The 19,091-nt window shown below is 33.0% G+C and overlaps 1 protein-coding gene across 1 annotated transcript; it reads left to right on the top strand.

Annotated features, from left to right (window-relative positions):
- The first annotated feature begins 15,759 nt into the window (after window positions 1-15,759).
- On the top strand, window positions 15,760-18,289 carry LOC105780732 (serine/threonine-protein kinase D6PK). Its single transcript, XM_012605221.2, has 2 exons — window positions 15,760-16,850; window positions 17,335-18,289. The coding sequence occupies exons 1-2, from the start codon at window positions 16,153-16,155 to the stop codon at window positions 18,206-18,208; spliced, it is 1,572 nt and encodes a 523-aa protein (XP_012460675.1). The 5' UTR covers window positions 15,760-16,152; the 3' UTR covers window positions 18,209-18,289.
- The last annotated feature ends 802 nt before the right edge of the window (window positions 18,290-19,091 follow it).

The raw sequence follows: 19,091 nt of genomic DNA, 5'->3' as shown, positions 1-19,091 counted from the left end.
TAATAGGCGAAAAGCCAGAACTTAATTATAAATCATTTGAGCCCTAATTACATATGTCTAATTGGTCCCTCTGCTAGCTCGTTTAAACAATAAATGAATTGTGTGTTTGAATAGAAATGAATAGAAAAAGAGAAATGGGAAACATTCATGAATGATTATGATTTTTGTTGAAATGAAAAAAAGGAATCATTTGGAAATGAATGTAGGTTTCCAAAATGGAAATGAAAATGATTCATTTACAATTCTATATAGATTACTTAAAAATTATCGAAAGAACGAGTTTATGTTTTTGAGTTATTTTGAAGCCCGAAAATGAAAATATATCATTCTGCCATAGTGAACATATTGAGTTGTTAAATATTAAACATATTTTCTTGAAATTTTACCAAGGGTAAAATCGTCAAAATTTTATTGGGGTAAATCGTGAAAATTTTACCAGGGGTAAAATTATCAAAATTTTACTAGTGGTAAAATTGTCAGAATTTTACCAGGGGTAAAATTGTCAAAAATTTACTAAAGGTAAGATAGGGATGAGAAAATTATTTAATATAGAATATTAAAGTTTATTTTTGGAAATAGAGAAACTGAATTGGGTTGGATCGAATTATAGAGTATTGGGTTAAAAGGCTCAGGAAGTACTCGTAGTTAGACTCGATGTAAAAAAGTCCCAAAACCCCTCATATAACATAAAGGGGGCGGCAACCTAGTAGGAATACTAGGGTGTGTCGTCTACCCCACTCCTAATCTAAATAGAAAGTTTGTTTTTCTATTTGAAATAAATCACTACAACTCAACAAGGGTTTTCCCTTTTCTTCTTATAAATAGATGACACCAGTATGGCATAAAACAAGAATTTGGAAAGAATGTTACTTTGCAAAAAACTAGAGAGAATTTATTCTCAACTATTAAATATATTTTCTCAAAATAACAATTCTACCGGTTTTTATTAAAGAAGAGAGAATTAATGTTTTCACCCCAAATAAAAAAAAAAGAACTTTTTTTTTTATTTTTGTGTTTTAGTTCAATTGGTTTGAGCCTACACTTGAAGTATTTTGTGGTACGAGAATAGTGAAGAAGATCGTTTGGTTGAAAGCTGAGAATAATGAATGTTTGTTAAGCCGAAAACACATTATGATTTCAGTTAGGGTTTATTGCTATAAATATCACAAACCAAGTTGATTTTCAAAATTTTTAATTTTTTACTGTGCAAGAAAACTGTTTTCAAACCGATTTTTTTTCCAACATGCCCATCTCCCTTTCCCTCTATAATCCTTTTTTAACTTCGGAAACAACAACAAAGAGATGGGTTTGGGTTGGAATGTATGTTGATGAGCTTCGGCTTAGTTTTTACTTCTTCATCACTGTAATCGTCAAATGGAACCCTACCTTTTGTTACACTTTCGAAGACAAACTCTCTTTTAAGCCATCATCTGTTTCATTGTGTCTCTCTTTATATATTTTGTTTCACTTGTTCTTAAAGCTTGTTTATTACAGGTACAAAGAACAAGCATTGACCGGAGTGGACATAGTTTTTTTGCATTTGCAAACCCAAGATTAGAGCCACCAATAATGGTGATTAGCATAGTTTTATTCGTCATGGCTTATGACTACCCACCTAAGAAGCTAAGTGTCTATTTATTTCATGGTGGTTGTTCGAATTTGACATTTTATGCTTTGTTAGAAGCTTCACATTTTGTCGAGCTATGGATTTTGTTTTGCAAGAAGCTCAAAGTAGAGCCCACATCACTTGAGGCTTACTTCCAAACCACTCTTGAACTGGTTGATGATTCTGTTATACCCAAGATTAAAGGGAACGAGGTCAATGGTGGAGGGAAGTCTGATAAGGGAGGGGAAGAGGGACAAGCTAGGGATTTTTATTTTATTTAATATTAATATATGTTGACACAGTTGAGGCAAAAAATTATATGGTTGTTTCTGTGGATAAAACAGTGGCCACAACTTTAGGCATTGTTTCATTGTTGAACTTACCTATTTTTAGAGTTGGCAAATTTTAGAAAAAAATATTGGGCTATCTATTATAAAGATTTTTGGATGATTTAGAGCCCGAAACAAGGAGACCAATTGAGTTGAAATTGAAAACTTGAAGATTGTTTCTTGCAGATTAAGTTTGGTTACTTGCAAAACAAGTAAAGTAACTTTCTATAGTTGAAAACATTGGATTACATCAAGACTCTTATGGAATTATTATCGTATGTTGTTTTTTAGATTTACTTTATAAGAAAAGTAATTAGACTATAACTCTTATGTAAACAAAACAGAAGTATCATATAAACTTAAGTTTTGTCTAGGTTAAAAGTAATCGAGAGACCGAGGGTTTGAGAGAGCACAAATTTGTTCAAGTTAGGAATGCGTATGTGTGCATTGTTTTTGTAAGCAATCAAGAGAGTCTCTTGACTTGCAAAGCTAGACTTTTGAGGGGGGAAACTTAGTGAGAGAGTAATCTAGTCTTTGCAAAATGTTGAGGTTACAAAATTGGTGAGAGTTAGACCATTGTTAGGACTTAAATAATTGGTTGTACTATGAGAAAGGTAGTGGATCATTGCTCTAGGTAAGGCCTTGCAAAAGTAGGCTAAGGTCGAACTACGTAAACAATCTCGGTGTTCATCCTTATGTTTTTGCACTTTTGATTTCGTGGTTGAAACTGTGGCCACAGTTCAAATCACCATTTTAGCCACAATTTCTGTTGGCTAAAGTACCTCCTCATTTCTACAATTTGTTACACCCTTTACCCGACCCAAATCACTGGATTCAGATATGGATGTTACAACATATAAACACTTAGCAAAAAATTTATGACCGGCATGAAACCATTTTAAAACATACTTCTTATTTCTTTTTGTATTGTTCTTAAAAATAAAAGAAGATGTTTAATAATTACATCAAAGTTTCAAAAACAACATATGACATTACCCTTAGGTCATTATTGAAGGAATTTATGTATTTATAGTAATGCATGCATAGAACTTAGAACTGTTCATGAGGAAGAAAACTTCCTAATTCTGGGTTACATGTAACCAATTCATGCATGCATGTTAAATTTCAGTAGTTTAATGATCTGATAGATATATTTGTCACTCTTTTAGCTTAAGAAGCTAACGAAGGTCCAAGCAATAAAGGCAAATGACCCACAGAGCATATTACAGTACTAGATTTTTTGATGAGTTCCTTCTTACTTGTGTTATAAATCCTCTTGTTGTATAAATTGTGTAAGGTAAGTGTTCCCTATCAATTACATAATGTGTGGTATCTGGTTATGTGGTGTTAAACCAACGTTATTAGCGTCAGTATGGTCAGTTCATGTTTCGATGTAAAATACCCTCATTACTACACGAGCCCAATATCATATATATATGAAATGTGATATGTGATAAATGAGAAAGGGATATGTTTGTGATGCCTTCAATAGGGCAGCTATATTGCAAACCGAATTGGTAGATCACGAGAATACATGTTTAGCTAAATCTAAATGATATGAGAAGTTAAGGGTGTATATTCACATGAATATGTTTTATTGATATGATTCTGATTGTGAATTCATGGTCTGAGGCTGGCACAATGATGGGTCGTGTAAATTGTGTTTGTTGTATAAGTTATGTTTAAGTTGGCAGACAGTGATCGCCCATGTGTCGTGTTAAGTTGGTGAATAGTAACTACCCATGTATCGTATTAAGTTGGCAGAACAAGTTTGTTTGAGTTCTGTGAACGCCATTGGGCGTATTATGATTAGTACGTTTGAATATCTCTGAAAGGTTAAGTATCTTATGAGCATTTGTGCTTAATAACTAGTGAAATTCCTGTATATTTTTTGTGATTATATTTGGAACCCACTAAGTTCGTTAGAACTTATTTTGTTATTTTCCTTCTCAGGCGAGTTGAGTAAAAAGGATTTGAAGAAAGGGACTACACCGAAGTTGCTATTATTTTAAGAAGAGTTGTCAAACTTTAAAGACTTATTGTTTATAAGATCACATTTGAACGTATACGCCAAAATGTTTAAATGATGTTTAACTGCCAGTGATGCACATGAAACTTTTGTATGGGAAGTAAACCACATTGTGTTTTATGTCAACCTGTCAACTTTTATAAGCCTTTCGTGAAAATTTTGTTTAAACTAAGTTTTGTTTTACTTGGCATATTATTGATTTGATCGTTTTGTCATTGTTATATTGAGGTTGTAACACCCCTAACCCGTATCTGTTGTCGAAATAAGGTTATGGAGTATTATTGGAGTTTTCAAATCAAATGAATATAAATTTCAAACATTTCATATAATACCCCAAAAATCAGGGGTTAGTAGAATCGGGTTTGTGAATCGAAAAAGAGTGATCATGCCTTAATTATTTAAATTATCTATGCATTTTTAGGAAATAAATGAGGTATTGGTTTGTTGGTTAAGTATTAGTGTAACGTTTCTTGAAACCCAAGTTCAAATCCCTTCTCTCGTATCATTTTTATTATTTTGCAAAATTTGCCTTAAACCCTAGTATGTGACATGCCTTTTTTTTAAAAAAAATTAAATATTTCAAATTATATAAAGAATGAGTTATTGGTTTGATGGTTAAACATTAGTGAATTTATCCTCGAGGTCCTAACTTGAATTCCTTCCCATACAAATAATTTAAATTCTTTTGACAAAAACCCCTTGTTTTAATGTGTGGGCCATCCAAGCCTAGTTAAATTAGGTATAAATATTAATTTTTCACTATTAATCAGCCTTTAATCCTCCTCCTCATTTCTTTAGCCATTCCTCCCCTTCACTTTGATTTTATTTTTTTTTTCCTTTCTTCCATTGTTGTCGTCGCCTACACCTAGTTTTACCATCTCTTTCTTTTTCTTTTTCTTTTTGCCACAAGATTTGTTAACATATTCTATACCATATTGCTGTCATTTTTCCTCATTAAAATCAGCCCCAAATCTGAAATCTTGAACTCCAAGATTGATCCCGAACATTGCCAAGAAAGTGTTATTGTTGTTTCTCGGACTAGCTTGGGTAAGGTCTCTTCTCTCTTCAATTTCTTAATTAATCTTTTCCATTAAAAACATACATTTCTAGATCTAAAATTTGGTGGATTTTAAATGATTTCAAAGGTATTTTTCCAGATTTTAATGAAATCTCAAACCGTTTTAAAATTCAGCCCCAATTTTGGCCACCGCGGGTGGTGTTGTGTGCACCTATGGGCAAGAAAAGGGGTTGTTTTGTTTCTTGGTTATTACCTATATTTTTCAAGCATTAATTTGAGTTCTTGAACCCTCCTAATAAGCTTTTAAACCCATTTCAATTAGGGAAAAACGTTCTTGATCAATTGGCCATTCGGGTCCCACAAATTATGAAGCATAAGTGCAATTAAGGGTAACTAGTTTGTTATTTCGACATAGTTGTTGGGTAAAGGTTATGAATTGATTAAATGAAGGAATTTAATCATTAATTAGCTACTGATTTTCCATTATATTATTGAATTAGGTGCTGACCCAAACGCCCCAAATCATCCGTAAAGGTGAAGAACGATTGTACATATGGTTTGCATCGATACAGTGTAAGGAATCTAACTAGTTTGGATTCATAAAATAGTTATAATTTCAACGATTGGTTTGAACTCATAAGTGGGTGTTTAGAGGCTGTTTTAAGGGTAATTTTATTGAATTTATACTGAATTTTGGTTTAGGTTCGTTTAAGGAATTATTAAGGAAAATTGGAAGATTCGCTAGTGAACTGCGAGGAAGCGAAAAATAAGGTGTGGGTCCTAAACTCATAAAATTATTTGAAAATGTTAAATATCATGTTATATTTGATAAATTATCTTTCTGATTGGATTGACTTAATAGCCAAATTATTGATTTTGTGAGTGGCCAAACCAGGTATGTTTCGAGCCTTAAAATATTGACATGTTGGCAAAATTTATAGTTTAATGGTATGGATGTTTGATTGAGTTTGTAATTGCATATTTGAGTTATGAGATATGAGAATGTTTGACTGAATGATACAATGTGTTGAGATATTAAGCTTATGTATGATTTAAACGCATAAGATATTTGTTATATTGTGTATTGAAAAGGGTGCTATTTATTCACAATGAAAATCCGTAAAGTATGTGAAATTGAATGATATTGATTGATACAAACACAATGGTAATTTGAAAGATTGGAACACTGTGTCCATTTAATGAAAGTATGTGATTATTGAGGACATGCTAAGCATGTCAAATGAATGTGACAAGTATTGAGATATGATTATGTATGAGATTGTCTAACATATTGCATATGCATTGGGTTGGGATTTTATGGTTGACAGAGGAGTTCTGTAGAGTACCGGCGGCGTATTAAGTCTGCATTATTTGTAGTAAGTGCACTGCACTTGGAGTACCGAGGGGATTGGTGATTTTATCGCATATTATATGTTATTGGCGATTGTATCGCACTATTTGATATCTGACAGATTTTCTGCATTATTGATTATTCAGTGGTTTTACCACATCGAACTATACTCATAATATTTTGGAGTTTGGTGGACGAGTTCTGGGGAACTTGTGGTGTGTAGCGGATGGTATTGGTAGGAACCTTTTTGCATTGCATCATGTGCACGACATATTTGAATGTTATTGATTTATGCTATGCATTGTATTTTGTTGTATTGAATGGTATCGAAATTAATGATTGTTACTCAAATAAATGATGACCATTTGACATCAATTTGATAATGGCTATGTAATGACATGAAATTCCTATGATGGTTCTGTTTTATTTTGTTAATGCTAATATGTTTTACTATATTTGATGTTTTTGTCCGTTTAAATAAGTATTCGACTCATGCTGAGCTTTTCATAAGCTCACTCCAATAGTGTTTAAATTTTTAGGTAAACCTCAAAATTAGGATCAGACTCGACATTTGGAGAATCAACTTGGACCTCGGATTATTATTATTTTAATTAAGTATTATTAAGTCTTTATTGGTTTGGGGTTGTAATTTTTAACTATTTCTGGTCTGTGGCTTCATAACTTTTCTTTTGGGGATTTTTGCATGCATGGATTACTCAAACATAATAGCTGGATAATGCATGATATCGGGCTTAAGTAAAATTTGATGGTGTTCCCTAGTTTCCACTACATTGCAAAGGAACTGTTTTTGAAAAACAAATTGATAAGGCAACTAATTTTCCAAAATAACTTAAAAATTGGTTTTTCCGCCGCATTAGTTTAACTTCGAGTTTTTTTTAAAGAAGAGTGGCAAGCAAATGGTTTTTCTAAAACAACACGATCAACAATAAAATGAATCCTAAGTATACACGACCTAATGAATGAATGCTTTTAAGCTAACTCAAAGTACAACTACGGTTTTCTCTAAAATGAGTTTATTTAAGGTCTCCAAAAGTAACGTAAGTTAGCTTAGCCATTTCGGTGGCTAATGTAGCTTTCTCAATCTAGCCATAACATCTAGGCCGGATTTGGGAGGTTACATTTCAAATCATACTGATAATCATATTAAAACCAATCCAAATCATACATATTGTCCCTTATACGAGCCCTCGAGGCCCTAAAAAATAAGTTATAAACAAGTCGGGACTAAATCAAAAACTCGGAGAATTTTTCAAAAAATAGTGAAAATTTTCCACACTGTAGAGGTCACACGATCGTGTGGCCAGGCTGTGTGGGCATTCGAACTAGAGACATACAGTCGTGTCCCAGCCTGTGTCCATGCCCGAGTAACTCACTGACTTGGGTCACACGGCTAAGCCACACGCCCGTGTGCCAGGCCGTGTACCCTTCAAAATAACCTCACATGCCCGTATGTCAGGCCGTGTAACAGCCTGACTTATAACCCTATTCACAACATTTCCAACAAGTTACAAGCCATATATAATATGCATATTCAAACTATAATTTCATCTTCCATAATTCAAGCATATTATACCAAACATCATCCATATTAAGGCTAATATTTACATGCCAAAACCAAGTTCATTTGAACACCAAAATACCATAACTCAAGCCAAACCAAATGGTCATTTTAACAACCAAACATATAGGCCAACATTAGTCAAAATACCTATACATGCCATTATAACCAAAATCAAAACAACCGAAAGTACCAAAAGAGTCGATGGATAGTGTGATATAGCTCTGACAAGCTTCCAACCTGAACGAGCTTTCGATACACTATAAGACACGAAAAATGACACAAAGTAAGCATATAAGCTTAGTAAGTTTGTATAACATAAAACATGACTTACCAATTCAATACATAATAGGTAAGATAACATGGCATAATCCAACTACACTTGGCCAAAGCCTAAACATGTACACCAGACATGTTAGCCATTTGATCATATAAAATTGGCTATGTAATTAAGACTGAACACAACATATAATTATATATCATATACATGTATCATCCATTTCAATTATCAATATGCCATATAGTACAATTTCAATGTAATTCACATATGTCTCTGTATTAGTTCGTATTGAACTCTCACCATGCTGTATCAGAGTAGTGCCCGTTGAACCGTTTAGAATACCATGGGATACCCGAGATAGCTCAAACGTAGTGTGCTAAATCATATAATTGTAATCTGTCAAACCTGTACATGTATGCTCACATGAGCTATGAATCAGAATGCTCACACGAGTTATGAAAATGGGCTTGCTCACACGAGCTGTGGGTCGAAACATCGCTACATGATGCTGCTCACATGAGCTGTGGAGTATCTACAATACATGTCAGACCTCAGACATCATAAGGACATTCAGGACCAGCTTCCGAATCATGTAAACCCTAATCACATGTCATTTGTATCCTATGAATTCCTAAGGTTTAAACGGGGCTCGGTAATAATCGTATGTCATTGGATATGCAATTGTATATACATATGGAAATTCATAATCATGTATATATCAATACAAAACATATACACTCAAAATTTATTCACTATTCATGTATATATCAATACAAAACATATACACTCAAAATTGAATCACACGAACTTACCTCGACGAGTATACGTAGATACGAAGGTGATTAATTCGAGACTCTCTTTGCTCCGATCTAAAGTCATACGAGGTCTGACTTGATTAATATAGATAAATTTAGCTTAATTCAACATATGTATTTTAATCAATTTAACCCAAAATCATATTTTAGAAAAATTACCATCTTACCCCTATACTTTTAATTTCTTTACTATTTAGTCCCAATATCATAAAAGTGAAAATTTATGCAATTTCACCACAGCCCACTATAGCCGAATATAAGTTAGGTCCCTAGCAAGCCCCATATTTCATTTATTTCACAATTTCACCATGTAAAGTTTTCCATTTTCCAATTTAATCCTTATTTGACATTTTCATCAAAAATCTCTTTACAAAAGTTGTTTATCTAACAACAACTATCCATTTTCTTCAATCAAACATAAAAAAACCTATATTAATTCATGGAAAAACTCTAATGTTTTAACAATTTTTCAAATTAGTCCTCGGGCTAATTAGATTAAACTACAACGATCCTGAAAACATAGAAATCATTAAAAACAAGATAAAAAATACATACCAATCAAGCAAGGAGAAGTTGCCGAATTTAAAAGCTCCAAAAATGGGTTTCCAACCTTAACATTCGGTTGAAGATGAATGATAAAATATGATGGTTTTGTTTCATTTGATTAGTTTTATCATTATTTATTATTTTACCTTTATAACCTTGTAAAATATTACTAATTTCAAAAATACCAAGCCATCATTTTCCACTATCAACAAAAATGGTCCAATTACCATATAAGGACTCATACTTTAAAGTTCTATAGCTATTTAATACTTTTAGCTACTAGAACTCAACTTTTGTACTTTACACAATTTTGTCCTTTTTATCAAATTGAGCATGTAAACAGTAAAATTTCTTCACGAAATTTTTATGCAGTACTACTATCATGCTGCAGGAAATAAAATAGTAATAAAATTTTTTGACTTCAAATTTGTGATCCCGAAACTACTGTTTCGATTTCACTGAAAACGAGTTTGTTATAAGGGTTAATGCCAATTCAAGGGTTTATTTCGAAACCATAAAATCGTAAAAAAAATTTAAATGTTTTTGTTCATTCGGTTAGTTCAGTTGTGACACTTCATACTCGAATTTAGTGGTCAACCGGGTGTGGGTGTTATAGTCTTCAAGTGAACACATTAATTCTGCAAAAACTTGTTGTGTATTCTCAAGCTAGTATTCATCTTGGTTGGATCATCATCAACTTTACCCCTAAATTCTTCAGCCCCACACTTACTGATTTTATCAACAAGGGATCAGTGAATCATTGCGGGTGTAGGGTTTTGAGGGCACGGAGGTGCCAGAGGAGGCATGGTCGAAGGTGGAGGTTGCGGAGCCGCAGGGTTGGGTCATATAAAATCACTGTTCCATTGACTCATCATGCCATAAAAGGCATTTTTCATTTCACTATTAAATGATTACAGAATTGACACTCTTTGGCTCGCTTCTTAATTGGAAACTGAAACATTACTTTCAACTTCATCTGCTACTGCACGATTTGTTTCGGCCGACATCTTGCATCTATAAGAAAAATAAAATTAGATCGGATCAAAAGCATCACACTATCACATATATATGTGGCATGTACATTCTAGACTTGTTACACACTACGTTAGTCCTAGAATCGACTAAATCATAGCTCTAATACCACTAAATGTAACACCCTTACCTATCTTCGTCATCGAATTAGGGTTACAAGATGCTACAACAATTAACAAAACAATCATAAGTTATTTCAATCCAAAGTTTACTTTAAAACAATCATCAATAGATTTTAATTCAATAAACATGTTATTCATACAAGAACGAGAATTAAATCGAGCTTATGAAGCTCTAAAATAAATTCAAGATTAAGTAGGGACTAATTTGAAACATAACATAAAAGTAGGGTAAAAATAGAAAACACGGGTCACACGACCATGTGGCTAAGCCGTGTGACAAGGCTGAGGCCTTGTGGTGCAATAGCACACAACCGTGTCCCCAAACTGTGTAAAAGACTGATGTAGTGTATAAAAGGGTCACACAATCATGTAGCCAGGCTGTGTAACAGACTGTGGCTGTGTGTACCTAAAGTCACCAAAATCAAACAGAGCACACGGTCATGTCACATACCCATGTAAGGTACATGACCATGTGTCAAACTGTGCGTTAGGTCGTGTGTGCCATATGTACCTTGAAATGCAAGATATACATCAATAGTTTACTTAAGTCCAAATCATACCAATAACCATTCACTAAATCAACTCAAAACACATCAAAATAGTGCCAAAATATGTCATTTGCCTAGTTCTAACCAATATACCATAAGTCACTATCACATCCAACTCAACTATACAAATCAAACCATTCATCCAAACATGCATATATCCACCAATTTGCACTTTACCACAAATGCTAACCAAACCATATCTTTTATCAACTAAAGCATGCCTAGCTTTTACTAAAGTAAAACTTAAAACAATCTCATACATACCATTATTTTGGTACCTAACAAAACTTACCATATCCATGTATATCTTTATATCACAATTGCATGAACTACAATCATCAACTAACACATAAACCAAAAATTACATCCAAGTTTAACCATTCACAACCATTTCATAATCTAATATCAAACATGTCATTTCCAACATGCTCTCATCATATACCATTTATGCATACCATAATAATCATTAAAATCCAACTATTTACAATACATTACAACTTAAACTTAAACTTCAAAACCATTAACCGAAGATAGCTTATATACATGCCACAAAACTGAATTAAACGAGTCAAAATCTACCAATATAGAAGCTTGATAGTGTGAGCCTTGAAGTTGATTCGTCTGCCTAGTTCCACAAAACGTTAACTACAGAAAATAAGAAAATAAACAAAGTAAGTTTATATAGCTTAGTAAATCCATAGTTAAATCTAAACCAACTTATCTCATTCTAGCAATTGAAATTAAAACAACTTAGTTTATATTAACCTGACAACCCATTTGCAAGAACAAGTGATATTTGCACAGAATTAAATCATCAAATATTTCATATTCATTAACAACTAAATCAAGATCATTCATATATGTGTTCCATTGAAAAACATTTATGAATCTTCAATCGACATAACTCATGTAAATTCATTTGGGTCTATAAATCTTTTTTTTATAACAAATCACATATTTTAACAAATTCTTTGAAGATCATTCACAAGTTCTACTAGCCCAATGAACTATAGTAACATAACTCGAATACTCGAGTAACTACACCACACCAGAGAACATCGAAATGCTATATAGAGGCACCGTAGTACAAACAGAGACACCGAAGTGAAATCAGAGACACCGAAGTGCAAACAGAGAAACCAAAGTGAAATCAGAGACACCGAAGTGCAATCTCATACAAGTGTGCATTCTAACCCTATTGGCATGTCAATTGTATCCTAATCGTTTAATACGTTCAAACGGGCATTTAAATAGAATTTATCACGTTTACAAATTAGAGGCACTTCCATAATATCTGAACACATGCTGTAAATCATTTATGTTTCATTCCAAAATCATATAAATTATATTTCACAAATATTCATAAATTTTTCAAATACGTATTCTCTCACCTTATACTTAATTGTAAACCATTTATAATTTTAATCCAATATCAAATATTCAACCACAATTCAATTAAAACCAACTCATAACAACACAAATTAAATAAACATATACATCCATCTATACTACGAACTTACCTATTATATACGGTTAATGAGTTGATTCGTAGGGACTCTTTTGCAATTTTCTCTTTTCCTCAATTTTCCTTTGTACGGTTCAACCCTTGATCTATATAATAGTTAAATTCAATTTATCAATTTCAATTACATTGTCATGATCATTTTTATGCATATGACCTATGGATTTCATTTTGTCAAATTTTCCCTGAACTTTTACACCTTATTCAATTTAGTTCCTAAAATCGAAACTATTATAATTTTCACATTTAATCCCCAATACTTAAAATTGATTATATAATCATCCCAAACTAGCCTTCAAATATTGAAAATTTATAGAAATTTTATGCTAATATTAACTTATTTTCATATTAGTCCTTAAATTCAAAACTAACCAAAATTCCTTTACAAAATAGCCTTAATTAAGAACCAAACTTGTAAATCTTCCATTTAACCTCATGAACACTTCAAATTCGTCAATGGCAAGTTCTAAAACTTTTAATAGTTTTACAAAATAATCGTCGAGTTAGCTAAATTAAAATACAAAGATCTCAAAAAAATAAAATTTACGAAAAACGGATAGAAAGATCACTTACATGCAATGGCATTAAACTTGACCGTAGCTTAGGTTTTCAAACAAGGATGGTTTTGGTGGTAGATGATGATTACTTTAGTTATTTACTTTATGTTTTTATTTATTTAATTACCAATTTACCCTTACCATTAACATTAAAAAATTCTATCTAAATGGACACTAATTGTCCACTATTCTCTAAAAAGGTCTAATTACCTTTTAAATTCTTAAACAAGCAATAATCATACGTTTTAGCTAGTAATCATCAATAGTGATGAAGTTTTACATTTTTACGATTTTATCCTTTTTCTTTAATTAACTGTTCAATCGTTAAAATTATTGGGCCAAAACTTAATTTAACTCTATAATAAACTTGTAAATATTATAAAATAATATTTGTTGACTCGATCATTAAAAAGAAGGGTTTCAAAACTACCATTTTCGGTACTATTGAAAAACGAGATATTATAGATTAATAGACTTAATTGATTTTTTAGTACTGTTTAGGGGTCATTTATATCATTTAACCGAAAATAAACCCTAGCAACTTAGTGGCCTCAGTTATTTTTTTTGAAAATAAAAAATGAGGGCCAAAAGGATAACATTGACCCTTTTTTAAGCTTAATGTGATGAATGATCATTGACGGCACCCTATTTGAGAGGTCAGCACTAGACCTGTCCATGGGCCGGGCAGCTCGGCCCGGCCCGATGGCCCGCCCGAAATATGGGAGGGTTCGGGTAAAAATATAGGCCCGAAATATGGGCTTGGGCAAAAAAACGAGGCCCGTTTAAAAAACAAGCCGGGCCTCGGGCACCACTTTTTTGGCCCGGGCCCAGCCCGACCTGGCCCGAATATAATAAATATATATATATTTATTTTTATTTTTTAATTTTAAAATACTTTTATTTTTATTTTTTTATTTTTAAAATAATTTTTTAATGTTTATTAAAAAATAGGTCGGGCCGGGCCGATCTCGGGCTTATGATATTTTTCTCGGGCCGGGCTCGGGTAGAAATTTTTCCGAGCCCGGCCCATGGACAGGTCTAGTCAGCACCATGGCTTTATTTATTTATTTTTCCAAGCAAAGCGTATTTATTAGCTGAGAGACATTGTATAGAAGAGGGAGGTGTAAAAAGATGAAATGATTGGATAGTACAGAAGTAATAAGTTGCTCCTGCATATATGATCATAAATACAAGTTCAAAATCGAAAGATAACAATAATAATAATAATAGTAAAGAAAACTATAATTGAAAATTGTCCAGTCCACCAAACTCGGGAACAGTAAAAACATATCCATATTTAATGAAGTTTAACAAAAGCAATGCTAAGAAATCAGTACTATTGAGATTAAAAAATAAATTACAATTCAAAATATGCTTTTCAATCTCAATCATAATTATAAATAAATAAGTTTCGGAAAATAGTTTTGACTCAATTTTAAAAGTTAAAATTTTAACTTAAAAAAATACCTTTTAATAAAAATATCTTTTATTTCTATTAAATCTTTTACTTTACAGTATTATGATTAAAGTAAATATTTTATTTTTCAAAAGCATTCTCTTTTAGTATTCTTTTCAAAAGTATTTTTAAACTAATAATAAACACTATCTAATTTTTAAGAACATTTTGCGATTTTTTATAACTTCAACTTCAATAATACAACAATTAATTCTAAAAGGAGTAGTGATCCATTTCTTCTATTGTTTTAGATTCTATAACCCCAAAATATAAAGTAAAATGAAATCCACCCTATCTATAACTATTACACCATAGTTAAATATCAATTATAATCCTCTATTTTCTAGATTATATAAATTATCAAATTTCAATTATGGTCCAATACTACACTTAAATTTGAGATTAATTTAATCTTTATACTTTAAACTTTGGCATAATTTGATACCACAATGTTTTTAATGTCATCAATTACTTTAAATATTTTATGTTGATTAAAATGTAAATGTGAGTTTCAAGAATCATTAAGACGGTTAAAATTATGTTTTAGATTCAAGTTCATTACAATGCTATTATTTGTTAAATGGCTACGAGGTAAATGTTTTCTTAATTTTAAAATGTCGAATTAGAAAATTTGATAGGAAAATTTAGACGGTATTAATATATGAACTTAAATTTTAGAATTTAAAAATTAAAGGAACTAAATTATTAAAAATAAAACATGAAAACTAAATTTTAAATATAAAAATATTGTAATATTTAAATTTAAATTTTATAAATTAATCAAAAATAATTAACCCAATTCCAACCGAATAATGAATAGTATAACGGTATTGGTGTTTCAAATGCTTTTTTTAATCCTTTTCGTTTCCGAAAATTTGAATAGCTTTTGTTGTCCTCAGCACGCAGGTCCCAACCGAGCCCCCCCCCGCCCCCCCTCTCTCTCTCTCTCTGTCGCTCTTTTGTTTTTGTCCGTAAGCTGTAACATGTTCTGGGACTGCAAGAGAAAAAGAAAAAGACTCAAAACCCCAACTCAAACCTTGGGTTTATCAATGCAACAACAAAAAAACAAAACAAAAACCCTTCCCACTTACCACCTTCTTTATCTTATACTATTACTATATTCTTTAGTTTCTTACCCTAACTGTTTGAAATTTGAATACTGTTTAATTCCATTTTTTTATTTTTTTCTCATTTCCAACTCCCCATGTTTAAGCCCGCGTCTCACTCTCCCTTTCTTTGACTACCTCGGTCACATCACACCACCCACATTTCTCTTGACCAACCACAGGTTCCATTTTTTTTTTACGCTGTTATTTATTTTTTCTTTCAGGCATTTCATCAAACAGGTTTCTCATTTCAAACATGGATGAACGGCCTCAAGAAAATGTTAAGTTTGAAACTTTTACCGTCACCAACACTCTCAAAGATCTTTGTTTGAATAATAACAGTGTTAGCATTTCTGGGTCTGATTCCCTTATTAGTTGTAGCAATAATGGGAGTAGTAGTAGCAGCAGCCTTCAAGATGTTAACATCAATAAGAACAGTGTTAGCATTAGTTTATGTAGTAGTGTTTCTGAGTCAGCTAATAAAATTAGTGTTAGTAAGAATGCCGAAAGCAGTGACTGTGAAGAGAGTGAAAAGAGTAGTTTCAGGAGTTTTTGTCCATCGAAACCTCATAAAGGAAATGACAGAAGATGGGATGCAATACAGTATGTTAAGGGAAAAGATGGGGACTTGGGGTTGGCTCATTTTAGGTTGTTGAAAAAGTTGGGGTGTGGAGATATAGGGAGTGTTTATTTAGCTGAGTTAAGAGGGATGGGATGTTTGTTTGCAATGAAGGTTATGGATAAAGGAATGTTAGCTGGGAGGAAAAAATTGTTGAGAGCACAAACTGAGAGACAAATATTGAGTTTATTAGATCATCCATTTTTACCAACCCTTTATTCACATTTTGAGACTGAGAAGTTTTCTTGCTTGTTGATGGAGTTTTGCAGTGGTGGGGATCTTCATATTCTCCGGCAGCGACAGCCGGGCAAACATTTTACCGAACCAGCAGCACGGTTCGTATCTGTCTTTTAAGCTTTAATTCATATGTTTTTGTCTTCTTGTTTATAATACTAGATAGGGAAATGTTTTTGTCTTCTTGTTTATAATACGTGGATGATATGTGGTGAGCATAGTTTGGAGAGGATATATTCATGTGATAGAAAATAGTTTTCTTCATATGCTGATTCAGCTTTTGCTCTTCATGATTATGATTTTCATGTAGATGCAACCGTTGATCCTCATTGTATAATATACCCTTTTCTCCCGAAAAGATGAATCGAGAGTACAATGCTAATTTACTTTTTCAAACCATGTTCCTGCTTCTAGTGCCCGTAGTATACTTGGTAATATTCAAGACAGTTGTTATTTCTGTTTAGATGAATTCTTAGGGAATTCAGTCGTTAATCCAAATTTCCAAATATCTGTCGTGCTTGGTTAATCTCATATCTGTCAATATGCTTTGTAAAGTTTTCTGATAAAATTTCTATATTCTTGTAGGTTTTATGCTTCGGAAGTCCTTCTAGCCCTCGAGTATCTACACATGATGGGGGTGGTGTATAGGGATTTAAAGCCCGAAAATGTGTTGGTCAGGGAGGATGGCCACATTATGCTATCTGATTTTGATTTGTCATTGCAATGTTTCGTCAATCCCACGCTTGTGCAGTCCTGTTCTGAGCCATCATGTAGAATCGCTTCATACTGTATTCAGCCAGCATGTATTGATCCAGCATGCAAATTACCAGTATGTGTAGAGCCTGCTTGCTTGCAGCCATCTTGCTTTAAGCCTCAGTTTCTCAGTTGCAAAACAACGAAGGTGAAGAGTGAAAAAACAAATTTGGTGAACTCAGATTCATTTCCTGTACTTATTGCAGAACCAACTAACGCTCGCTCCATGTCATTTGTTGGGACTCATGAATATTTAGCTCCTGAGATTATAAGAGGAGATGGTCACGGGAGTGCTGTTGATTGGTGGACATTTGGTATTTTCTTGTACGAATTACTACTAGGACGAACACCGTTTAAAGGCAACGATAATCGGGAGACATTATTCAATGTGGTTGGTCAGTCCCTAAAATTTACAGAGGGATCTTCAATCAGTTTTGCTGCAAAGGATTTAATCCGTGGTCTGCTTGTGAAGGATCCACAAAAGAGATTAGGCTTCAAAAGAGGTGCCACTGAGATCAAGCAGCATCCATTCTTTGAAAGTGTTAACTGGGCTCTTATCCGCAGTACGCATCCTCCGGAAATCCCTAAACCCATTGATATCCCATTGCTAAACCAAGCATTTAAGTCATCCTTGCCTTCAAATGACAAGGGAGCCACAGACTCAGACAGGTCATCTGGTCCTTACTTAGATTTTGAGTTTTTCTGAATTTTCACGGGAAGCTATAGTAGTTAGTTTAGATTGTTGATGTATGTTCATGTTCTCAATGAAATCTCCCTTTTTTTTCCAGATGACTTGCCTTTTACTTTTTTTCCCGTCAAAAGTAAATGTCTTACTGTTGTGATTCTTAATGCTGCTATCCAGCAACAGTTGGCGTCTAATGGCGACAAAACGTTGAACTGACTCGAAAACATGGATTCCTTTTGAATTACTCTTAAAGAGATGGACAAAAAAATGAAGCAACTTTTGCAGTGAGTTGTCTTTTATTCCCTCTCTTTTTACGTCTTTTAGTATGGAAGAGTCTCTCATTTGGTGGACCTCCAATGGTGGGGCTTAAGCCCTTTCCATATTCACTCCTTGGTATAAAAAAGAAACTCTGGGTTCACCTCAGATATTCCCTTCAAACTTTATCTGCTAATGAACTTCTGCTAAAGAAACTGAAGCAAGACAAGTCATAGTAAAAGGCTTGCTTGCTTGTTAACCGTTTGATGCCTAAGCTCTGACTTTTCATTTTGTTAAGTATTTGTATCTCGATACTCGTATCCGACCTTACCCCATAGACATGAGATTGACTCTTCAAATACATAAAAAAAAATTAGAAAAAATCGAATATACTCGTGTTGAATAGATATTCATATTTGACAATTGTTGAATGTGGTTAAGCATCAGCAGTGAGGGAATGTTGTGTCACTTTTATATTTGCTTTTTAACTTCATGTGGCTCTCTGCTCGAATTGCTCTCAGAATTTGCTTTATTCAATGTAGGAAAACACATTCTTTTGCAGTATCCAGGCTTTTCTTTTTATTGCGGATGATCCTCTTTCAGCTATGTTACTCGGATGCGAGGACGAGTGCCAAATCCTCACATTGTG

The sequence above is a fragment of the Gossypium raimondii genome, chromosome 4 (genome assembly GCF_025698545.1).
Source record: "Gossypium raimondii isolate GPD5lz chromosome 4, ASM2569854v1, whole genome shotgun sequence".
Classification (NCBI taxonomy): domain Eukaryota; kingdom Viridiplantae; phylum Streptophyta; class Magnoliopsida; order Malvales; family Malvaceae; genus Gossypium; species Gossypium raimondii.
The sequence above is the reverse complement of the archived record's forward strand: the minus strand, read 5'-3'. Positions and strand labels throughout refer to the sequence as shown.